General features: G+C 58.1%; 1 protein-coding gene across 2 annotated transcripts in view; it reads right to left on the reverse strand.

Moving 5' to 3' along the window:
- Positions 1-25,076, reverse strand: part of CARM1 (coactivator associated arginine methyltransferase 1) — a 41,764-nt gene that overhangs the window by 15,196 nt on the left and 1,492 nt on the right. For both annotated transcript variants that reach the window (XM_044254188.1, XM_044254187.1), the window contains exon 2: positions 1,157-1,282. In XM_044254188.1, coding sequence (XP_044110123.1) covers positions 1,157-1,282 — 126 coding nt within the window. The remainder of the gene's footprint in view (positions 1-1,156; positions 1,283-25,076) is intronic.

Genomic DNA, 25,076 nt, shown 5'->3' on the forward strand with positions numbered 1-25,076 from the left:
GGGAGGACGTGCGCCCGCCGAGCCACGGTCAAGGCCTGCGGGTCTGCCCCAGCCAAATAACAGCGAGCGCACCCGGCGGCTCCCGGCGGGGTCTGTGTGGGGTGCAGCGGGGGGCAGGGGGGCTGATCCACAACATAAAGGTAATTGCTGCCCCTGGACCGTACACTCAAAATGGTCATGAGGGCCAAGTTCGCCATGTGTCTTTGAACACAGCGTTTTCAAAGCAGAACAGAATCTGTAAGGCAAGCTTTTAAAGACTGCAGGCGTGAAGCCTGGGCAGATGAAGTCCTGGAGGCGGACGGCGGGGCAGCCGCACAGCAGCGGAAGCGCACGGGAGGGCCCCGCTGCTCGGCCCCGGGAAGGGTGCAAACGGCACATTTTCGCTACCCGTACTTTACCTCGGTTCAAAAAACTGAGAGAATTAAAAGGGAAAAAAGTCAACTAAATATCCAGAGCAGGACCAGACTGGCAGGACCAGACTGGTTTAAAGGCAGACTCGGGGCGGTCTGTGCAGGCAGGGGACAGAGCGGGGGGGCTGCCCCTGTGGGGAGGGGGTCAGTCACCTGGCTGCTTCCTCTATCCCCCTGCCCCGCCACCTCCTCCTCCCGTGGCACCAGGACAGCTGGGGGCTCCTGGGCATCGGTGGCGGTGACCAGGCCGGGCTGCCGCACCTTTACGCGCTCTCCAGCTCCAGGCACCCCGTCACCTCCACTGCTGACCCCCACGAGCCACCAGCGGTGGCATGGAGACCACCAAGCCCTTCTCGGGAAGCCTGTGTCTAGCAGCCCCAAAAAGAGTCTGCTTAGAACCCTCCCGTGGCTTCTCTGTGCACTCGGAACAGGGCTCTGTGCCTCAGGACCATGTCTTGCCCCTCTCCTCCACTTCTAGGAGGCCCAGGTCCCAGAAAGCCCCCCAAGGGCTCCTCCATGAGCCCTGGGGGGCAGCCAGGTGGTCGGGGACAGGCCTCTTGAAGGAATGGCTGTATGAGCCGAGCCCAGAAGGGCCCAAAGGATTCAGCAAGGGACGGTCTGGGGCGGAATGGTCCGACCATGGGCATCATCTGTGACGGCGACCTGGGACAGAGGGATGGGCTGCAGTTCCACCAGGCTCCAGGTCCCCCTCGGGTCAAGCGCCCGCAGGACAAAGGGTCACATACCGTTCGGCGTGGCGAACTGGATGAGGACGCTGTTGCAGCCCAGCGTGATGATGAAGGACTGCTTGCCCACGCGGCTGCACTCCGTCTCCCGGGACACCGAGCACTTGAACACACACACGTCCTCATCTGCGGGAGGAGAGAGGCGCGCATGAGCCAGCAGCTCCCAGGGCCAGCCGAGCGAGGCTCCCCGCCCGCCGAATCTGTGCAAGTCGTATCCCTGCCGCCCCACCTCCCTCTCGTCACGGCCCCCCAGGATGCTTCGAGGTACCCACTCGGCGAGCGCCTGCCTCATGGGCCCACCCGCATGGCCCAGGCCGAGGAAGAGGGGATAGCCGGGGAAGGCAGGACAACGCGTGGCCAATGGACAGGAGGACTGTGCACGGAGGGACCAAGGCTGAGAGTAAGGTAAGGGGTGGCCAGGCGCCATGGGCCCAAGCAGGACCTCCCAGCCTGGGGGCACCTCTGCCAGGACGTTCCCTCACGAGGCAGCTCCTGGGGCCCAGGCCTTGGGTCATACGGTGGCACTGAGCCGGGTCGCCTATAGGCCCCGCTGAGGGAGTCCTGTGGGAATGCACCAATTCTGCTCTGTTACATGGGGGGACAGTGGGCCTTCACCCCGGAGCGGGGTGGCTGGGGGTCAAGAAAGAATTTCAGGGGTGCCTCTGTTCCTTCACTGGACTCCTTTCCCTCTCGTAGTGATGTGACGCCGGGATTATGAGCGTAGCCACTGAAGCCAGACGGCCTGGGCCCGCGCCCCACCCACACTGCTCCCTGTAGGACTTGGGCAGGTCACTCCGTCTCCCTGAGCCTTGGTTTTCTCATCCATCAAATGGGGCTAATGGTGGGGCAGGCGCTGGGCCCAGCGCACAGGGATCGCGGCATCCACGAGCTGCCGCCACCACCAGTCCCGCTCCTTCATTCAACAAGTGCAGGACACGCTGCCCCCAACCCCAGCCACATGGTGAAGCTTGGCAGCACCAGAAACAGGACAGACCAATAAGCCACCGAGGTCCTAGTGGGGGGCGGCAGGACAGACATGCCATCTGTGTCGTCTGCTTGGCAAAAGCGTTTCCTCTGGTCCTCTCATGACGGTTCCAGATCACGAAAACCTTTTTCACAAGCTACAGAGGACAATGGGGGGCGGGGGACGTGAGGGTGCAGGTGTGACAACGTGAAATGACCCAGGCGTGACAACAGCATGTGGTTCTGGAGAATAATGCTCTCTTTCTTCCAAGAAGTGGGGAAGTACCAAGAGTGAATTCTCGTGATGTTGGTAACATGCCTTTGCGCTCATCAAACAGACAACTACGAACTGTGCGTACAGACACCAGCATCAGCACGCATGTGGCGGAATGTCCCAGGCCCTCCAGAAAGCCAAAACCACCTTGAGAAAGAACAAAGGCACCCCTTAAGTTTTTGTTGTTGTTTTTAGTAATCTCTACACCCATTGTGGAGCCCGAACTCACAACCCTGAGGTCAGGAGTCCCACAGTCCACCAACTGAGCCGGCCAGGCCCTCCTGACATTCAACAAGGGTGCCGGGAGCATTCGATGGGAAGAAAATCATCTTGAGAAATGGTACACGGACAACTGGATGTTCACATGAGAGAGAATGAAACTGGACCCCTACCTCACACCACAACTAAAGCCTCACTCCACTAGATCAATGACCTAAACGTTAGCGCTAAAAACTGTAAAACTTCTAGGACGAAACAGAGGAGTAAATCTACCTGAACTTGGATTTGGCAAAAGACTTCTAGAGGTGACATCAAAAGCAAAACTAGATCAACTGAACATCAGAACTGAAAAACTTTTGTGATCATAGGACACTATCAGGAAAGTGAAAACTAGGGTGTCTGGGCAGCCCAATCCGTAAAGCGTCTGCCTTAGGCTCAGGTCATGGTCCCAGGGTCCTAGGATCGAGTCCCACATCCGGCTCCCAGCTCCACGGGGAGTCTGCTTCTCCCTCTGACCTTCTCCCCTCTCATGCTCTCTCTCACTGTCTCTCTCTCAAATAAATACATAAAATTTTTTCTTTCAAAAAGAATCTTTAAAAAGAGTAGTGAAGACTACCTACAGAATGGGAGAAACAATTTACAAATCATATGCCTGATAAAGATAGTGTCCTGAATATATAAAGAATTTATTCAGCCCAAAGAGAAACAACACAATTTAAAAATAGGCAAAGGACCTGAATGGACGTTTCTCCAAATAAGATACAGGACTGGCTAACAAGCACATAAAAAGATGCTCAAACCATGAGTTATTGGGGACACAGACATCAAACCACATGGAGACATCACTTCACACCCACTAGGATGGCTATAATTTAAAACAAGTAGGGGAAAATTACAAGTCTTGGCAAGGACGTGAAAACTAGAACCCTCGCACCCTGCGAGAGACGTGGGAATGTGAAATGGCACAGCCGCTGTGGAAGAGAAGCTAGTGGTTCTTCAAACAGTTAAACATAAAATTACCATTTGACTCAGCCACCCCACTCCTGGGTACGTACGCAAAAGTACGCAAAAGGAGGACAGAAGCAGCCAAACGAGCACCCGTATCCAGATAGTCCAAGTAGCTCTATCCACAAGGACCAGAAAGTCGCAACAGCTCGGATGTCCGTCACCTGCAGGATGGACACACAGAATGTGGCAGACCCACGCATATGCTCCCATAAAAAGGAATGAAGTCCCAGGGCGCCTGGTGGGCTCGGTCAGGAGACAGAGCAGCTCTTTGAGCCTGGGGTCAAGGGTTTGAGCCCATGCTGAGTGTAGAAATTACTCAGAGAATAAATAAGTTGGGACACCTGGGTGGCTCAGTGAGTTGAGCCTCCGGCTTCAGCTCAGGTCATGATCTCAGGGTCCTGGGATCGAGCCCCGCGTCAGGCTCTCTCCTCAGCTGGGAGCCTGCTTCCCCCTCTCTCTCTGCCAGTCTCTCTGCCTACTTGTGATCTCTGTCTGTCAAATAAATAAATAAAATCTTTAAATAAATAAAGAAGTAAACTTTAAATAATCTTTAAATAAATAAAATAAAATATAAAAATAAAAATAAATAAAATTAAATTAAAATATTTAATCTTTAAATAAAGAAAGAAGTAAACTTAAAACCCAAAAAAACAAAAAACTGAAATCCTGACACGGGCAACAACACGGATGAACCTCAGAGGCATTATGGTGATTGAAAGAAGCCAGACACAAAAGGCCACATACATGTGATTCCATTTATATGAAACATCCAGAATCCGCTAATCCGCAGAGACAGAAAGCAAACTGGTGGCTATCAGGGGCTGGGAGGAGGGCGAATGGGGAGGGACCTCTTAATGGATTCAAGGTTTCCCTCTGGGGTGATGAAAATGTTCTGGAACCAGACAAGGGTGGTGGTCACCCAATACTGTGTATCTACTAAATACCCCTGAAATGTACACTTTAAAGTGATTTGTTTTTATGTTATGTGAATTTTATCTCCATAGAAAAAGAAAAGTGCTCCCGGCGCATGAACGCAGATATGAAGGGCCTCTGGTGATCAAGGCTCCCAAGCTCTCCCCTCCTGTAGTCTGAGCACCAGACCTGGGCCCAGCCCTCCTCACCCCTCCGGAGCCAGGTGCCCCCGTCCTGGGAGGAAGGCGCGGCCAGGCCCCTGACCACCATCCCCCAGGGCTCCCCATGGCTCCCGCGTGCAGCCGGAAGTGGGTCCCAGGAAGGGACCCTGGCACGGTGCCGCCCTCCACGGCCCTCCTGGGGCCGGAGATAAAGCCAATCTGTCGGCGGCACCAGGGGAACAGCAAGCGGAGGAGGGGGGCCTCTGTTTCCCATGCAGCCTGGCAACCTGACCAGTTGCCCGAGGCGCCCCCTGCGAGCTGGCGCCAGGCGAGCCACCACGAGGACCTGTGGCCAAGGGGAGCTTGGCCGTGTCCAGGGAAGCCAGTGACCTGACCTGTCCCACCGTGGAGAGGCAACCGTGGCCCGTGGAGCCTGCCCCCTGTGAGAGCCACGGCCACGCCACCCCACAGACAAGTCCCAGGAACACAGGAAGGGCTTGGTAACTATTCGACAAACCAAAGGAAAAAAAAAAAAAAAAAGCTGAACCATGTTCTTCCATTTATTTAAGACATTATTTAGGGGCACCTGGGTGGCTCAGTTGGTAAAGCGTCTGCCTTCTGCGCAGGTCATGATCCCAGGGTCTGGGGATCGAGCCCCGCATCAGGCTCCTTGCTGAGTGGGGAGCCTGCTTCTCCCTCTCCCGCTCCCCCTGCTTGTGTTCCCTCTCTTGCTGTCTCTCTGTCAAATAAATAAATAAAATCTTTTTTTAAATTTAAATTTATTTAAAATTTATTAATTCTTAAAATTTTATCAATTTTATTTATATTGATACTAAAATAATTTTACTTATTTAAAATTTATTAATTTTATTTTAAAAAAATAAAAAAAAATTTAAGATTTTATTTGACAGAGAGAGCGCACAAGTGGGCAGACTGGTAGGCAGAGAGGGAGCAGGAGAAGCAGGCTCCCCACTGAGCAGGGAGCCGGATATGGAACTCGATCCCAGGACCCTGGGATCATGACCTAAGCCAAAGGCACATGCTTAACCGACTGAGCCACCCAGGCGCCCCTTCTTCCATGTATTTAAAAGACTCAGAAATCGAAGCTCTTGGAAGGCCCTGTATGACCCACACCCCTCATTTGTCACCTCTCCAGTCTCACCGTAGGCCAGCTCCTAGCCTTGGCACAAGCCTTTTCCCCTTTGCCTACTCTGCCGTCTCACTAGGATGGGCCCTTGGGACAGGACTGGGGTGGCGCTCTGTCTACCCCTGCCAGGGGACAGCCCACAAGGGGCTTCTGCTCATTCACTGCCCAGGGTCCCCCAGGCCTGGATGAGCAGAGCTAGCACGCACACCCCATCTTCTGGCCAGTTCCCTGGGACAGGATGGGGGGGGTGTCCTGGAAGACAGCGTCTCCCCCCAGGCAAGAGGTCTAGGGCCTGGACCCAGAAATGGCAATTAGGTACGCACTCCCCCCACACACACACGCATGCACACACACACACAGGAGTGCCTCTGTTGGCCAGGAAACCTCCTGGTAACTCAAAGGCTGGCACTTTCCGCTCTAGTCGCCCCTTTATCCAGCCATCACTGGGTGAGCCATGGAAGAGGCAGGAGTGACTCTGTGCCCCGCCTCCAGAAACCCAATGAGAAAACCGATCTGCCCTTGTCACATGGGCAGGGGCAGCGTACTGAGGGGCTGGGAGCACAGGGCCCAGAGTGGTGGGGGAGAGGGAGCGGGAGAGGGAGAGGGCTTTGAAGGCTGCTATGATGATTTCGGCGGGGGTGACCACAGGGAGAGCTGTTGGCCACGAAGCTGTGCTGGGTTCCTGGTGATCGAGGTCAGCAGAGCTGGGGTTTCTGCCCTGCAGTAATACGATCGGGCAGCAGAGCTCGGGAGGGGCCCCCTCCCAGGCTGGCTTCTCTGGAGAGGCTCTCCTCTCAAAGCAGGGTCTGAACAGAGGAGTACGCGGGAAACACACATAGACTCGGGAGTAGTCACCGTGCCACAGACGGGTCCAGCCCGCTCCTGGCCCCAGCCTGGCACCTCGGGTCGGCCTCCCACCTGCTCTGCTGCAGGGCATCCCGCTGGGGCTCCGATGCCAGGGGACTGGGGACCAGAATCCCCAGGGACAAACACAGGGCCAGCATGCTCATGCTGTGCTGATGGGAACCCCAGGGTAGGAGAACCTTCCTGCACCTTGTTCCCCAAGAAGGCAGACCCCTGTAGCTCCGAGCAGCCCCAGGGAGCCAGGCCCAGCACCCGCCCACCCCTCGCTGAGACCGGGATAGGGCTGGCATCCCACACTGCACCAACACTCTCCAGGAGCCACACTCTGTCCTGTCTTTACCCCTCAGAGCACCTCTGTGTCTATCTACTGCTCCACTTATCCATGAGGAAACAGGGCTCGGACAGGTAAAGAGTCTCTCTCAAGGTCACACAGCATATGTGTGGCCGAGCTGACCGGCACCAGGGTCTGTGCTCCTAACCAAGGCGCTGCCCAACACGCCTGTGCTTCCTGGGGTAGGTGTCGGCCAGCTTTCCCTGTAAAGGAGCAGGGAGTAAATATTTGGGGTTGGCAGGCCGCAGAGTCCCTGCTGCTAGGACTCACCTCTACGCAGACCATACGCAAGCGAGCACGGCCGTGTGCCGACACGACTTTCGGACAAAGCCAGCAGTGCCTCTAGAACCCCGGCTGCGGAGAGGCTGGGCGCAGAGCCCTTTCCGCCCACTTCCTTGCTGGCTCACTGGACATCGAGAAGTGGAGTTACCCTCCCCATCCCAGAGGAAGTGAGGACAGCCGGGGGGGTGGTGGTCACGAGGACCCGCAAGTAACAGGCACAGCTGTCGGGGCACAGGGGCCCCAGGGGAGCCTAGAGACGGCACCTGACTGCGGCTGGGATGAGGAGTGGGAACGAATTCTCCAGCAAGAGGAAAAAAGGCACATGGGAAGGCAGGGAGAAAAGGAGGCTGGCATGTTGTGATTTATCCTGAACAGACACCTGGCACAGAGCTCCCAGGACTCTGGGAGTGCCTGAGCTGATAAGAACAATAAAGGGGTCTCCTCTGTGAGTCTGTCAAAGCCCCCCTGGACCACTTGAGTCTATGTTAATGAGGCGACTCTCCAAAAGCCCCAAAGGATGGAGGTTGGTTGCCAGGGGGACCAACCGAGTAATTAGAGGGCTGGAACTTTCAGTCCCCCTCCTAGGCCTCCAATGGCTAAGGATTTATCAATCATTCCTGCGTATAAAGTCTCCATCAAGATAAAACCCAAAGGACGGGGCTCAGAGAGTTTCCCGGCTGGAGAGCACGAGTCGGCGCTGGGAGAGAGGCGCCCCTTCCCCACACCCCGCCCTACGCCCCTCTTCCTCTGGCTGCTCCCGAGTTCTATCCTGTCTACAGTAACCACCGATCTAGGAAGGGAACGCTTTCCGAGCTCTGTGAGCCGCTCCAGCAAATCCACTGAGCCTGAGGAGGGGCCCTGGGAACCTCAGATCTGCAGCCGGGCGGCGAGGAGCTCAGGGGACATCTTGGACCCGTGGTGGGGGTGGAGGGCGACAATCCTGAGAGTAGGAGCTCTCAGGGAGAGCTCTTACCCTGGGGCGTCTGACACTGTCTCGGGACAGGCAGGCAGTGTCCGAACGGAGCAGACTGTGGGCCACGCGGCTGGTGTCGGAGGCCCCCACCCACACAGCGATCAGAGCGGGCAGTGTCAGTTCTCAGAGCAGGGGAGACACCCAGGAGGCTGCTTCTCCTCAGAGGACCCCAGTTGGCAGAAGGAGGGGCCCGACAGCCTGGCTGTGGCCAGGGAGCCTACTGGGCTAGACTCCCAGGCCGGATGGGCAGATCTGGGTCTCAAGAGGCTGGGGAGTCCGGCCGCTCCCACACCCGTGGGCGGCACCTGGAGGGACTGCGTGCTGAGCCGGCCTTGGGGACAGGGCTGGAGGAGCTGCGGGCCAGGCAGGAGATGAGGGAAGCTGGGAAGCCAGCGGCTTTGGGGCAGGGGGACAAGCTGCCTGCTCCCTAACCATCACAGAACCAACCCGGACACCCCCTTCTCGATGGCTCCCTGGGCAGCAGAAGCTGGGAGACCCTGCCGCACAGGGGCCTCCCCAGTCCTAGGCTTAAAGGAAATGCCTTGCTCAGCACCTCAGCCCTGGGCCGACCCCAAGGCCTGGCCGCTAGGAGAGCCTCGAACAAGCTGGCTGATTCAGGGAGCAGCAGACACACAGGCGCCTATCTCAGGGGCCCTGACCAGATGGTCCCAGGGACACATGCCGGGCCTCCGTCACCTCCTGGTCACGTCTAATGTGGCCAATCTGCTGCGGCCGTTCTCCTGCTTAGACCTCTCCATGGTTTCCCAGAGTCTTCTGGAACAAGTACACACTCCTCACAGAGCTCACGAGCCCCTCCTCCACGTCCCCCATCGAGCCACACTGGCCTTCGCCACCCCCAGACCATGGGCAGGACTTCTTTCTGGCCTCCATGGCTCCCAAGATCCAGAACGCCCTTCCTCTCTTCCCCCATGCTGCTGTTACCTCCTCCTTGAGGTCCTCCAGCACCTCTCAGACAAGCGACCGGCCACACACCAAATCTTTATTTAACGCCCTCCCCCCCACCCCCCACTGCCCAACTGATAACCCAGAGAAGCACAGGCCCAGAGGTCCGCACGTGGCTGCCATGGCGCCCAGACCCAGGGGCACTTGGGGAATGCTCACCTACCTGGTGGCCCTGGGGCATGGAGTCTGGGAGGCCAGGCCCCTTCCCTAAGTGCAGGGGACAGACGGCATGGGGATCCCGGTGCCCAGGCCCTAGCGGCACACGTGGCCTCAGGAAGGTTACTTAAGCACCTGAAGACGCTGGGCACTGGGCGCCCACACAGTAAATTTCCTGCCCACACTGCCCTCCTCCGCCTCCCCCTCCCTCTGGAACAAGCAGTGATGGGACACACAGAGGGTCACTGGGTCCTTCAGGCTGGTCAGACCTGGGTCAGAGGGACCCAGTGGAACAAGGACAAAGGCCTGGAGTTATACTCTCGCCCCGTGGAATCTTCCATCCTCACGTCAGACGAGGGAGGCTGTGGCATGGAGACAGAGGATGAGATGGACAAGCTGTCACCAGCTCAGGGGGAAACGGGCCACATTCCAAGTCCCAGCCTCTCTAGCGGGGAAACTATCACACCCATCAAATGAGCACTAATTAAAGCTATTTATCTTGGCAGACTTGGGGCCGGGGGGCTGGTGGGGAGAGCTGCTTGTCCGAACGTGAGGTCTTTGGCAAATCACCTCCTGCCACCACACACAAGACAGGCCTTGCACCTTGCAGGGGAAACCATCCCGCCATAAAGAGGGGTAGGTGAAAAGGAAGGCGAAGTGCAGAAAAGTCAAGGTGCTTTCCTCAGCCTACCCTGCTTGGGGCTATCAGCTCCCATCCGGCCCGGGGGCCCCCAGCCTTCCAGCACTCCCGGGTGCCAGCGGGAGGCCAATGGCCCAGCACGGAGAAGAGAGGGTAAGAGGGACCAGAAGTACTCAGGGAGGGGGGCTCTGATACACGTGCACATGGGGTATAGGCAGATCACAGCCTGCCTCGGGGAGTAGGCGACACCCTCGCCAAGGCAGGCACTGGGTGATGCAGGGCTCACCTTCCTGGAAGGGGCCCCGTCTCCCAGAGGTGCCCCGTGCCTGGCGGCAGGAACCGAGTTTCCAAACTGTGGGCACCAGAAGCTTCCCCCTACCCCGTCCCTGTGTGGTATCAGGTGGTGTGGCATCCCCGTGGCCAGGAGAGCAAGGAGGTCACTCTCGGCTCAACGAATGACTCAAAAAAACATGACACAAAAAAACGAATGATGTACTCTTTGTGGCTAATTGAACAGAGTAAGTAAGTAAATAAATAAATTGCGATGAATCAAAATGAAAAGAAATGATGGGGATCGAGGAAGACCAGGGTTCGGGGCCAAACTTGCTACTCGCCGGCTGTGTGACTGTGGCCCTTCATTCCTCATCTTCAAATGGTGATAGTGACGCAGCCCCCGGGGGGACAGGACATGACCGGTGTGGAACCCTGACTGCCTTCACTCTCGACCTCAGGGGCCTCATCCAGGAAGGGGGCTCACAAGTGGATAAGGCGCCCTCCCTGCGGCCCAGCTTCCGCGAGAAGACGTTGGGGACAGCACGGCACCAAGTACGCAGCAGCCGGAGCAGCCACTCCACGCCTCAGCAGACCCGCGCCAGTCTCAGAAGAGAACCCGACCCCGGGAAGCCTAAGCCGGGCCGGCCTGGCCTCCCTCTCGGCCAAGTAACCTAAGCCCGCTCCTCCGGTGCAGTCCCAGGAGACGCTCCACACAGCTGCCGGCCCCGGGGTGTCTGAGGACCAGGAGGTCACTCTGGGCTCCTCTGGCCTGGCCCGGCTGCGGGGGCGGAGCGGGGGCACAGACTGTCTCGCGCATCTCTTCCCAGGGCATCTGTCAGGGCCTCCCCACCCAGAACCCCCCCGCCAGCCCTTCGGGGGCCTTATCCTGGAATTCCACTTGCCAGTGTCTGTGAAGATAAACCCAGACCCGGGACTGTCCAAAGCAGCTGAAAACCAAACTGCCCGCTGAATGGGGGAAGGAAGGTGCAGCCAGTAGAAAGCCGGGGGGTGCAGGGGGGCGCCGTGAGGGTTGGCAAACATCCAGGTGCCACGGGTATAAAACGGGGGGTGGGTCGGACAAGCACACACACTGCAGGTCTGGGGGCTTTTCTGGAAAGAAACACCGGCAGAACGGCTTCGTGGCTGCCTCTGGAAGGCAGACGGCCTTGGCACCATGCCCCTTTCCTCTTCCGTGGCTTAACCACGCAGAACTTCGGGCACAGTGGATTCCCAGGGAGAGACTGCCGCGGAAAAATCCAGGCAGGAAGGTCACACCGGAAGATGACAGGTGCTGTGGGGCACGGGCCCGGACCAGGAGGGAGGAAGAGGACTTTCCAGGTTCCACCCTCCTGAGCCGTTTGAGTTCTACCCTGTGCACAAGAGACAACCAGACAAAGCAATCGTGACGGCAGGTGAAGTCTGGCGCCCGCTCAAGGCATCTGGGGTGTCCCAGAGTGAGCAAGTGTGACCATGTACCTCCCTCAACCTGCTAGAGGGCCGGGGTGGGGGGAGGGGGTGGGAAAGGGCCTGTGACTGAAGGGTCCCTCTAAGGTAGGCAGCTGGACGGCATAGACTTCTCAGCGATGGCTCTCAGCTGGAGCAGAGTAGCACCCACACCCCTCCCCGTGTGACAGGAGGAGGAGCAGTGACCCCACAGCAGGGATGCATTCCAAGCAGCTGTCACCCAGGGAAGCCCTTCTCCCCGCATCAGGGAGGCCACATAGTGAGGCACATTTCCCAGAACTCCAGCTCGCATCAGAACCAGGTCAGAATCTGGGCTCTGCTACCCAGAGCCTCCCCCTCCCCACCAGCCGCAGGCGAGAGGCAAGTTCCCACGGCTCCCCACTGTCCTGGGGACTAATACCCACTTCGTATCCAGCCCGATACCCGTGGGTACACAGTAGGTGTTACTGGCCCAAAACACCCACCGTTGCTGCCATGTCCCCAAGGCTTTCTGGGCCCAGACAGAATTCTGGCCTTGTGCCCCCCAGCCCCCATCCGGCCACTGGACCAGCTCGACTAAGTGCTCCTCCGGGACACGGGAGCAGCCATCTGGCCAAGGCAGAGCAGGGGCCAGCTTCACCTGGTGCTTGGGAAGGTCTTCGGTTTAGGCCTCGCAAGCTCCCGGATGGGTCTAAATTTAGGCCCCTTCTAAAGGGGCCCCAAGTGGATGGAAAGCACCTCCTTCCCTGTTACCTCCCTAGGAGGAGACCAGGTAGGGGGCCTTATTTCTATCAGCGATGGGTTATTTTCTAAAGCAGGGACGGGATCGCACAGTGTGTTCATTCCTTTGAGAAGAGTCACAAGAACCCAACAGCGAGCCCCGTCGGGGGGCACAATGAGGCTCGTACTGGGTGGCGGGGTGGGCAGCGTGGAGGGCAGCCTGGAAACCGCAAGCGGCAGGTCTCCTTCAGGAGGGGCCCTGAGAACACAAGTCTGTGAGGAGGACACTTCCCGAACTGCCCAGCAACAGGTGTCAGGACACTGGGGACAGACTCAGAAGGGGTTGGGGGTGGGGGTAGAGGATGGAAAAGCCCCTGACCTGAGAGGCAACCACCCAGGGGGTTTCCTGCTGGCACAAGGGGAAGCAAGGTTCCCCGTGGCCCCAGTACCACCAGGGCCACAGGCCTCCCGGGCTCCTACTGGGTCTGACCGAGAGCTGCCCGTCACAGTCGCAACAGCACCCCAGGGAACGTGAGCCGCCAGCCACCCCCCACAATCCCCCCTATCCCACCGCCCGGGCTGACCCAGGCTGCAGAAGGGCCCCCGCGCTAGCAGCCCCAGACCCCACGGACCAGCGACAGCTCCTAGAGGTCAGAGCCCTGCAAGGGGGCTAGCCCCGCAAAGGGCTCGCCTGTGGCTGGGCTGGTGGGGGGGGCAGGGGAGGTCAGCCCCACCTCCAGACCCGGCAGGACGGAGCCCAAAGAAAAGTTGAATTGTGGGGTGTGCGGAAGGGCAACCCCAAGAGAAGACGGAGCAGACAAAGAAAGGCTTGGCTTTTCAGAAAAGAGTCCTAGGGGGACCAGGCGGGAGCTATTACATGCAAATGTCTCCCCATCCATGCTAATCAGCTGCGCTGGCTGCCCCGGGCTTTGTGAGCCACAAAAGGGACAGCAGATGTGCGCCAGGGTTCCCTGGCCCCTGAAAGTTCAGGCTTAGCCGGTAAGTATTGGGGGGGCGGTTAGGCAACAGAACCAGCAGGCCCAGCCCCTGGGCTCCTCCGTCTGAGACCTGGAAGCTGGGATGCACCCACTACTGGATAAACACCTAAGGCTGCTGGGTGCCTTGCTCACAGCTCCAGACCACGGTCTTTTCAAGAGAGGAAACCGAGGCACAGACAGGACGTGCTCAGGGGAGCTTAGCCCGGGGACCCCTATCTTATGAAAGAGCCAAGCCCCACCCCAGCATCCACCCGGAAGGACAGGGGCTCTAGGCCCTGGCTGGTTGACGACAGGGGCCATCCCCGAGCCACCACCACAGGGAAGGCAATGGAGCTTGCCTCCTAGGGCTGTGAGGGGTCACTAAGGGTCTGCACCCCCCGCGACAGCAGGAGCTGGGTGGGCAGTGCTCTCGAAGGACCAAGGTTGGCAGGGGAGGCCTTTGGCAGAGGGGACACGTGGGGAGGCCTGGGAGGCAGGGCTGGAATGAGGCATGTCAATGGGCAACAAGAGGACCCCGGGCGGAGGGGGAGGCGACCTTCAAAGCGGGGAGTACACTGCACCTTTTGGCCCCAGTCAAGGTCAGGACCAGCGTGCTCAGCCCAGGGAGAGTAGCCCACCACGGCTGAGGGGCGGGAATGCGGTTCCTGGGGGTTCTGCCCTGGGGCTGGCGGAGGGCCCTTGACATGCAGACCGGGGTGGCTCCAGAGAGGCTGAACAGGGACAGGCAGGACCATGGGGCAGGGGCAGACTCAGCAGAGAAGGACAAGGGAGGATGATACGCAGCACAGGGGCTGAGCGACTGGGAGGCCGCCAGGGGCCCGCCCCTGCCCTCAGGCTGCCTCACTGAATGGGGTGCCACATGCGGCACAGGCGAGAGGGGACAGAGGCTGCCTCAGCCCAGGACAGAATCAGCTGAGGCAGGAATGAGGAAAGACTGGCTCTGGGCCCCAGAGGAGTCCCCCGGGGGCCACTTCTCCGACACAGCACAAGGACCAGAAGGGGCAGGTGGGCGCCTCCCCCACGCACCGCACCGTGCAGTCTCCTTTAGGGCACGGATGCTCGGGAAAGGCAGCTCGGCTAGGTGGGGGTGCTGGAGCCAAACCGGGCCGGTATCCCAGCGGCTCCCTGCCCCCGAATACCTCTGGTTCCGCGTCTATAAACCGGGGGAGGGGCTGTGGCTACCCGGCTCCGGATGTGCATGGCTGGGGGAACAGAGAATGGGCTGGTCCCCGCCGGCCCCGGCCCCTGCTCCGCCCAGCACCCCTGTGCCAAGCGCACGCGGCAGCCAGCCGGCCCGTCGGGGCTGCTCTCCCGGAGAGGCCGATCAATGAACGCAGAGCGCCTGGCACAGAGCCAGCCTGCCCGGCACATGGTCGTGCTCGAGCTCAGCGAACATCCGCTAGAGCAGGCCTCGCGGATAACCGGGGGATGTGGGCAGGGGGTAAGGGGCATCAGAGCCAGGCTTCCTGCCGGTGTCCCCCCATCGGGGGGCCCATCCAACACTCCACCCTCTGGTCACACAGAGCGCTCGCCGGGTTCTGTGGGGGGCCCCTCTCGGGCGCAAGGCAGGTCTGGAAACTCCAGTCAGCCTCTGCCTTCCCCTCCAGCTCGAGGAAGAACATGGCCAAGTTTCTGGAATGTCCCTCTCAGGTCTGCAAGAGAGCCCCCCCTTCCTCCCCGTCTGCCTGGGATTCCTTATCCACATGCCCCCTGGAGGGGATCACGGGCACTGACCTGCCAGCCCCACCCCCCAACTGTCCTCACCTGGAGCGTCACCCACACCCGTGGTCACCCACACCCGCGGCGTCAGGCGGGTTTCCGGACGTGAAACCAGTCCACTCTGCGTGTGTAACACAGCCAGCGCAGGCGAACCCCCGCCACACGAACACAATTAGCAGCGAAGCAAACCCGCCAACAATCTTAAAGAAAAACAGCCCAGACCCGCTCTTGCCAAAGCTGTGGGTGATGAATTGCTTGAAGGAGACACACAAAAAGAGGGAATAAAAGGGGGTTCCCTCTCTCCGTGCAAGGAGTGGGGGCGGGGAGGAGGCAGAGCCCCCTCCCACAAACCAGTCTGGACCTGTTTCCGAGAAGGCCCTGCCTGGCAGAACAAAAAGCACCCAGGGCCGGGGGACCGTTCTGGGTCCGGCCTCGGGCGGCACTTTCACGGGCCGCAAAAGGGCCGCAAAAGAACCACCCGACACCCGACGTTTGGGCCTCTGTGGGGGTTGATGAAACAACAATTAAAACAAGTCATCGAGAGTGTCACAAGACCACAGAGTTCCAGATCCAGCTCCCTCGGGCCTGGGGGAAGCCTGGTCTCAATTTCCTTCATCGAACTGGTTTTCGGGAAACAAAGGGAAGGGGGGCAGGGAAAGCCCAGAACTCCAGATTCTTCAACCAAAAGCCAGAGCAGGTGACAGGGTCTCTCAGGGCGGGCGGGAAGGTGCCAGCAGCCCCAGACCACGCCGCGCCTGCGACCCTGAATCCTGAAGCCTCCCAAGCAAGCCCCTGAAGTGAGGGAGCGGGAAGGCGGACGCACATGGGGGCAGGGGTGCCCTCCTGAGTCACGGGGGACCAGGCATGGCCAGGCAGGATCTCAAGGCCACAGTGGGCCCCTCTCAGGCCTCCGGGTTTTCTGATCGCCAGGCACCTGGCCACCCACACCTGGGACACATCTTCCTTTCTGGACAACGAGGCAGGTTTAGACTCTGTGTTATTCCTCTGCTGTGCGCTGAGCTCACATCAACCTCCAAGCCGCCCTCCATCATCCCAGAGGAACCGGAAGCAGAACTGCCCTTGCCTGGCCAGAGTCACAAGGTCACATCAAGGTTAGACTCCACCGCCTTTACTCCTCCTGACCTCCAGCAGCTTCTGACCCAGACAGAGCTGCTGCAGTCCCGGAGAGGGAAGGGAGAACATTCATCCCAGCTGGGGAACGCTGAGAGGGCAGGACCACCGACCCAGGGATGCTGCAGACCCCAGGCACCCCCAGAGCCACAGCCCCCTGGCCCCCAGGAGCTCCCTCCTTTCTATCTCAACCCTCTGGCCAGGGGCCTCCCGCCCCCCACTCAGCTCCTCAGCTGCCATGCTCCGCAGGCTGGCTCCTGGGCCACGACCCCCACAGCAGGGTGGAGAATGGTGCCTGGCTTGTGCAGAGCTATGCCTCCAGGCCACCCACAGATGTCCCCCAGCACCTGGGTCACCTGCCACCAGCTAAGCCCCTCATCGAAGCCTCCCCACCCACAAGGAAGCGGAGATCTAGGAGTCGGAGTCATTAGCCAGGGATCACCCTGCGAGGAAAGGACAGGGGTTTGGAGCTGGGCTGCAGCCCAGACACAGCCACAGGTGTCACCTCCCTCCCCACCACTCTTGGAAGAAACACCGTGGAACCCCTTGGGGGCCCCCTACACGCAGCCCCCGCATCTTGCTCCAGTAACATCTGGGCTTGCCTGGTGGCAGCCTCGATCTTAAACCTTCCTACTAAGTCACACCAGCCCTCCAAGGTAGGTGCCATCAAGAAGCCCATTTTAGGGGCGCCTGGGTGGCTCAGTGGGTTAAGCCTCTGCCTTCGGCTCAGGTCATGGTCCCAGGGTCCTGGGATCGAGCCCCGCATCGGGCTCTCTGCTCCGCAGGGAGCTTGCTTCCTCCTCTCTCTCTGCCTGCCTCTCTGCCTACTTGTGATCTCTGCCTGTCAAATAAATAAATAAAATCTTTAAAAAAAAAAAGAAGCCCAGGGACGCCTGGGTGGCTCAGTTGGTTGGACAACTGCCTTCGGCTCAGGTCGTGATCCTGGAGTCCCGGGATCGAGTCCCACATCGGGCTCCCAGCTCCATGGGGAGTCTGCTTTGCTCTCTGACCTTCTCCTCGCTCATGCTCTCTCTCACTGTCTCTCTCTCAAATAAATAAATAAAATCTTTAAAAAAAAAAAAAGAAGCCCATTTTACAGCAGTAGAGGAAACAGGCACAGAGATGTCACGCCAAGGCGTGGAGCCAGACCTAGGCACCCCCAGGCCCTCCTCGGGCCTCACCTGCTCTTCTCCCACAGGCTCTGCCGCCCCACCCGAGCCGGGGGGCCACCCTGCCGAGCCCCACCGCTCCCTCGTCCTCCCCAGCATTTTCAAGCCTCTGCGGCCTTCACTGTCTTCTGGAGGACACAGACTACTAAGCACAACGTGTTTAGGTGGCTGCGGACTTAGCGCCTGTCACACAACCGCCCCCAGGCCGGCAGCGGCGGGAGCATGAGCTTGGCTTGGGCGTCACCGTATCCGCAGCTCCTCCAACAGGACCGGGCACCCAGCAGACGCTCAGTGCGCGTTGCCAGGGTCTAAAGGTAGACGCGAGGTAACCTTCCACCATAAAAAGACAGCAAGTCCCCCGCCCAGTTCGTGCTTGTGGTTGGATGGAGGGAAGGTCAGGTCTCTCCATCTTCAAAGAACTGTGGCTAGGCCCTGGGGGCCTGGGCTAGGTGCGCCCTGCCCTCCTCCCCTCTCCTGGAGACTCCACCACCCCGCCCCCCACCACTGCCATCTGGCTGGGTCCCCTCCCCCAGCCCTCCAAGGGGGCTGCCCCTCCTGACCAGAAACCCAGTAACCTCCCCTTTGCTTTGGCTCACTCTGACAGACTGCTGCCGTCTTGGTCCTGGCGGATCAGAGCCGCACCCCAGCCCAAAAGACCCAGGACCCCAGCCTCTCCCACCAACCACCCCATTCCTCGGAAGCCAGAGCCATCCACTTCACTCCCAATCCAGGACTAACCTCCGATGACTCTCAGCCTTTCTGGTGTCAGAGATCTGTCAGGGCGAGGATCCAAATGGGAAGCCTTTCCCCAGAAACACAAACAGAGAACCAACAGCAACGCCGCATTCATGTCCATCGGGTAGACACACCACGAAGAAGCTGACACGTGTTCCCGCCAGAGAGCTGCCACTGTCACCCCTTTCTCCTTTGTGTCAAGGAGGCTGGTTCAAGGTCACAGCCACTGACTCTTGTCCCTCTAGACTTCTGCAAAACTGCATGCAACTTTAGGGCATCATGGGACCCCCAGGGACCCTCAAGGACTTCAGATTAACAGACGTGTCTAGGGACGGCTCGATGGCTTAGTTGGTTAAGTGTCTGCCCTCAGCTCAAGTCATGATCACAGGGTCCTGGGATCAAGCCCCTCACTGGGCGCCCTGTTTGGGGGGAAGCCTGCTTCTCTCTCTCCCTCTGTCTGCTACTCCCCCTGCTTGTGCTCTATCTCTCTGTCAAACAAATAAATAAATAAAATTTTTAAAAAGATCTTATTTATTTATTTATTTTTAAAAAGATTTTATTTATTTATTTGACAGAGAGAAATCACAAGTAGATGGAGAGGCAGGCAGAGAGAGAGAGAGAGGGAAGCAGGCTCCCTGCTGAGCAGAGAGCCCGATGTGGGACTCGATCCCAGGACCCTGAGATCATGACCTAAGCCGAAGGCAGCGGCTTAACCCACTGAGCCACCCAGGCGCCCAAGATTTTATTTATTTGAGAGAGAGAGAGAGAGAGAGAAAGCAAGAGAGGGAACACAAGCAGGGGGAGTAGCAGAGAGAGAAGCAGGTTTCGCGCTGAGCAGGGAGCCAGACGCGGGGCTCGATCCCAGGACCCAGGGATCATGACCTGAGGTGAAGGCAGATGCTTAATGACTGAGCCACCCAGGCGCCCCAATAAACAAATCTTTAAAGAGAGAGAGAGAGAGAGAGACCAGTCTCAGAGCTGCCCGAAGCCCTTCCCAGCCTCCACTCTCCACAGGGAGCAGCGAGTCTGTCCCCAGTCTGGCTCCCAGGAAAGGAAGGGCACCGCCGGGGGAGGTTCCCCAGCCTCTCCCACTCTGCTACATCTGACCCGCTCAGATGTCTTGTACCTCACATGGGCCCTGAGTTCCCGCCATCCTCCTTCTGCCCAAAGGCCCTTCACACCCACCGTGCCCAGACCCCGACCAGCGATGCGGCGCGCTCATTCCAGGCGCGGCTCGTGGCGCGGGCCACTTTGCACCTGTGATCTCAGACGCAGGCCCCTACAAGCCCAGACGGTGTTGGTCGGACTAAACCGGGTGCACAGGGATCGTAAAGGGCCCCACGTGGCAGCTCAGGCGGGAGTCCACCACCCGAAGCGTTTGGGTCAGGTTAGGTTTTGCTGTCAAAGGAGCAGCAAGCCGGTCTTTCAGAACTTCTGGGTTTCCAAATGGCCACTGAGGGGCTTTGGTCAGGTAGAGAGGAGGAAGGGGGGCTGGGAGGTGGGCAGCGGGCAGGACCCGGGACTGGAAGAGCAGACCAGCTTAAGACCCGAGGCAACAGCCCCCCACCTCCACAGGGCTCCAAGTCAGATGCCCAGAGGAAGGGGTCAGGGGCCGAAGGAGGGTGCCGGGTAAGGAACATTTTCCCACACCCGAGGGCAGCCTGGGTTCAGAGAAATGCCTCTCTATTTTAAGAAACAAACCACTGCAAGTGGAAGGACAAATGGCTCCTGGCACAGAGCCTCCGTGCTGGGGCAGTGACAAGCAGGAAGGGGACTTCGGGCAAATCGGGGCAGCAGGTCCCTTCCAAAGGGGGCAGCACTATTCAGCTACACCTCGGGGCACGGAGGCCTGGGGTCACCAGCCCTTCTGAGTTTTTATTAGTACAAAGTCAGATTTTGATGTGAAATCACACAATTTAAAAAGTAGCGGGGGGGTCTCCTTCTGGTTTAACCACATTAGCGGGAAGCAAACCCGAGGGCAGGCCATTCACAACCCTGGCGGCGGGTCACGGCCTTCGCCCTGGGCGGAGCTCATCTTCTGTTCCATAATACAACTTCCGGGCCTCTGACACACTTTTGGGGCAGGCTAAGGGGAGACTATTCGGTTACATTCCCATTGCAGTCCCTAGTCTGGAAGCTTGCACGGGCCTCTCTCGCCCTGCTCCCATGCACTGTAACCTGCTGCCACAGTGGTCTTCGGAAATGACATTTTATCACTTAGCCCCTCCGGGGAAAATGGCGGGCAGCTCCTGATCACACACACGAAAAGGCCCTGTCGTTTGTAAAACGTCACTGGGACCTCACCTCGCTACCCCACCTTTGGCTCCTCCATTCTTCAGAGAGACGCCCTGGCCCCACACCAGGCTGCTGTCCCCCACCCCCACTCAAACCCTCCATAAACCAGAAACGCCCTTCCCAACCCTGGCTGTGTCCACATCCCACCTACTGTGACCACGGTGACTGATCGTCTCCCAGCGTCTGTCCTCTCCCCTCCAGAAAGAGAAGCCCTGACGACGGACTACATTTCCCAGCCTCTCTTGCAGCTGGGGCGGCTCGCGACCGCATTCTAGCCAAGGGGATGAAAGCAGAAGCGCCCAGAGCCAGCCTCTGGACACTTTTCTTAACAGACACCTGGCCCCTGTGTTTGGCACCTTTGTCCCTTCCTCTGTGCTGCTGTCTGGACACCAGAGTAATAGCTGGACTCCAGCTGCCACGTTGCTCCACAGGGACAGGACCTCACCCTAGAAACGGTGGCAGGACGTGGGGGTTAGCTGGAAGGACCTGCGCCCAAGGAATTCCTAAAGCAAAGTGTCTACACCAGCCCTGATCTGCCACCTCTCCACCGTGACAGCACAATAAAGTGTTGCTAGAGCCACTGCCTCTGGGTCTCCGTTATGCATGAATAAATGGAATCCTGACCACTTTCCACCAAACCACCCTGCAGTGTAACAAAGAGCAGGTCCCACAGCTGTGACCTTGAGAGCCAGCTCCCCTGCAGGACCAGCCATGCCACCTGGTCAAGCCCTCTCGACTGTTTTTCCACCAATACAATGCAAGCGGTGTCCCAGACCTCCTGGTACTATTCGAAACGCGAACACAGCCACAGCCACACCGACAGGCTAACTGGCCCAGAGAGTCCAGAAAGTATAGTCTATCTGGCCTACTCGAGTGATCAGGACACTTCACAACCAAAACAAACAGATGGACACAAAGAAAGGCTTTTCAGTTTCTCTTAAAAGCTGGGGCATGGAGCGCCTGGGTGGCTCAGTGGGTTAACCCTCTGCCTTCGGCTCTGGTCATGATCTCAGGGTCCTGGGATCGAGCCCCGCATCGGGCTCTCTGCTCAGCAGGGAGCCTGCTTCCCCACCCCTGCCCGCTTGTGATCGCTCTGTCAAATAAATAAATAAATAATCTTAATTAAAAAAAAAAGCCGTGGCAGTTCTGGCGAGCCGGGCTGGGGCCATGTTCCCACCGTATCCCCCTCTCCACCTGCCTGCTTCGTTCATTTATCTCCGGGGTCCACAAGCTTTTTCTGTCAAGGGCCAGCAAGTCAGTTTTGGTTTTTCAAGACACAAGAGTGTCAGTTGAATATTCTTACTTCAGTTCTCGGGGGTTTTTTAATAGACCCTTCAGAAACACACAAAGCTCCCTTTAGTGGTTGAAACAGAGGCACCGGCCTGCTCTGGCTCACAGACCATCGTCTGCTCATAGGCCCTAATTTATGTTTTTATCCTTTCCCCAGCTGTCCCCAAGGTCCAACACCGGGTCCCACAGAGCCTGGTACCCAGTAAATGCTCAGGAAAATGACAGCAGGAAGGAGCACCTTACAGGCACCCCTGGAGTGGGAATGAGGTGTCACCCCAGCTGGACACTGAAGGTCGTAGAGTGGACAAACTCTTCGGCTCCCCCTCCCCCTGCTTCCAGGGGGTACCACACGACTGTGACTGGAGGAAGTCCCAAGAGCTCCCGGGTCTACGCAGCAGGCTGTCCCTCAATCTTGCTTTCACAAAGGGTTTTTTCCTCTGGGGTTTCCACGCCCTGGCACGCCCCCCACAAACTGAAACGGAGCCCCTATCAGAACCAGGCAAACCAACTCGCACTGACCAAGAAAGAAAAGTGACACAGTCATCTCCAGAAAGGACACCGTGGGCCTGAGGAACCGAGAATGTTCTGTTCTCCGCCGTGGCCGGCCCACAACGGGCTTCCCGAGAAGCTGCCTCCTCTCCAAGGGAGGGCTCCCTGTGTCCAAGAACCCCAGCGGCCGTGCCAAAGCTTCCTCAAGGCCCGGGATGCCCGCACCTCTGCCCAGGGAAAACGGCCCGGTTTTGGTAGCTGCCATTTAGCCACTGCCATGGACACGGGCCATCAAACAGCGAGCAGGGGCGGGGAGGGTTATCGTTCCCTGCGGGGTGACCGGGACAGGGCCTTCTGCAGCTGTCATCTTTCTCACATGGGAGGGTGTAGATGTCAAGGAACAGGGGTGTATGTCTGCTACCCAGACCCATCTCCCCAGTCTCCCCAGCACCCGCCCCCGCACCCCTGCCTGAGGCAGCAGTCACAGCCCTGGGGTCCCTCTTCCATCTGCTGGGGGTGCGAGGCAGCAGCTGGATGGACAGCCCTGCAGCCAAGGGGATCCCTCCTAGAGAAGGCTCTTGGTCCCTCGGAACCAATACCCACACCGTCGTCGGCAACGTCTACACAAATACGCACGGCTGACCAGTAGGCACCCCGGCTCCACGCTCCCATGGTCCACTTCACCCACATTTCTGGGCCCCGAGTGGTATCATTCCCGTTGCCGAGGAGGAAAGCGAGGCAGCACGCAGGGGGGTGCAGGGGGAGGTGAGGAACAGGCTCAGGGAGGAGGAGTGGCCCATTCAAGGCCGCACAGCCAGTGACCCACACCAGCCGGTGACCCACGCCAGTCAGGCTTCGGGCTCAGAAACCCTCGCCAGCACCCAAGCACGCCTCCGGCCCACCTCCCGGGTGAGGTACGGGGAGATGCGTGTCCTGGCCGACCTCCCTGTCCCTGCCCACACCCAGATTGGAATCCCAGGGATCCGGGATCGCACATAGTGCCACCAGGCACTGGTGGGCAGAACAGAGGTCAGGCCACCTTCTCATCGGGCCAAAGTACTCAGGACCCAGAAGGGTGCAGATTGGAAAATGTGGAGGCCAGGGAAGGAAGGTCATCCCAGGACAAGGCCCAAAGCTCTGAGCACGTCCCAAGTGCCTCTGAGCCACCCAGCCGCCACAATCCCCGCACATGCCCACAGTGGCGGGACCATCTCTGACTTTCTCCAAGGGACTGAGGGCTCGCACTCTCCACCCGGTGAGCCGGGCCTGCTCGCAGATCCAGGAGCATAGTGTACCCCCACACCTCAGCCCTGGTACTCCACACTGCCCCAGCACACTTCACAGCGATCCCGCCCCGTGCGCCCCGCTCTCCATGCCTCCTGCTCAGGGACGGGTGCTGCCTCACCCTGTGCAGTGACCCAGCCAAGTCTGAGGTCATCGCCAGCCCCAGCCTTTTAGGCAGCAGGTGCTACCACCAAAAGAGTATTAGCTTATTGAGCAAACACACGCTATGTCACAATGTCCCGCCATCTCTCCCATTCTACCGATAAACAAACTGAGGCACAAAGACTCACAGATACTAGTAGGGCAGTGATCTAGTCCTCGTAGTAGACCCTAAGAAAGTGTGTCCAAGCCTCAACCCCCCAAGCCCGGGCTGCAAAAGTGGCTTATCTGGGAAAAAGGTCTTTGCAGATGTAATTAAGGCTCTCAAAGATAAAATCTTTCTGGATTTAGAGCGAGCCCTAAATCCAATCACAGGTGTCCTTACAGAAAAGACACAGAGACACAGTGGGGAGGCTGTGTGTAGACAGAGGCAGAGAAGGGAGTTCTGTTAACAAAAGCCAATCAAGGCCCAAGATCCAGAAGAAGCTGTTAGAGGTGAGAAGACATTCTCCTCCAGGGCCTCTGGAAGGAGTAGGGACCCTCACAACACCTTGATTTCAGATTTCTGGCCTCAAACTGTAAGAAAATACATTCCTTTTGTTTTAAGCAATCACATGTGGCATGGCAGCCTTGGGGAACGAACAAAACCAGAGTCAGCTGAATCCAGAACCCACGTTTTCGGCCCCACGCCAGTGCTCCTTGACCATCGAGGGTGAGAAACATTCTTTCAGACCCTAGAGGATATCACCCCGACTCAGGATCTCAATCTGAGAAACGAGGACTTTCCCCCTTTCACAAATGCCTCAGTTATGAATTACCTCTAAAAGACAATGTTATCTTTATCACTAGTAACAACGTTGAGATTACCCACAACACAGGAACACAAAATATAAAAACTCTCCTGGAGGAAGATGTTAAACACAGGAGATACTAGGTGTGGGGGCGCCTGGGTGGCTCAGTCAGTTAAGTGTCTGCCTTAGGCTCAGGTCATGATCCCAGAGTCCTGGCTGGAGTCCTGCATCAGGTTCCCTTCTCCCTCTGCTTGCAGCACCCCACCCCCCCGCCAACCGCGAGTGATCTCTCTCTCAAATAAAATCTTAAAAAAAAAAAAAAAAAAGAGAAACACCAGGTGTGGTGTATTATGAGCACTCTCTGTACTATGTCCCCAATAATTCTATAAATCAAAAACCGTCCAAAAATCAAAAGAAGTTATTTACAAAAGAAAAACTATCTTGGAACTGCTTTGAGGATTAGCCTCGGGATCCCAGTTGGAGAAACGCTGCCCATCTTTATTCTTTATTAATGCTTGCCAAATGAATGGCCACGCTTAGCACCTGGGATAGTCTGCTAAGCATAAAATAGAGCTTAAGTGCCTGTCCTGA

This window comes from Neovison vison, chromosome 6 (assembly GCF_020171115.1).
Source record: "Neovison vison isolate M4711 chromosome 6, ASM_NN_V1, whole genome shotgun sequence".
Taxonomy (NCBI): Eukaryota; Metazoa; Chordata; class Mammalia; order Carnivora; family Mustelidae; genus Neogale; species Neogale vison.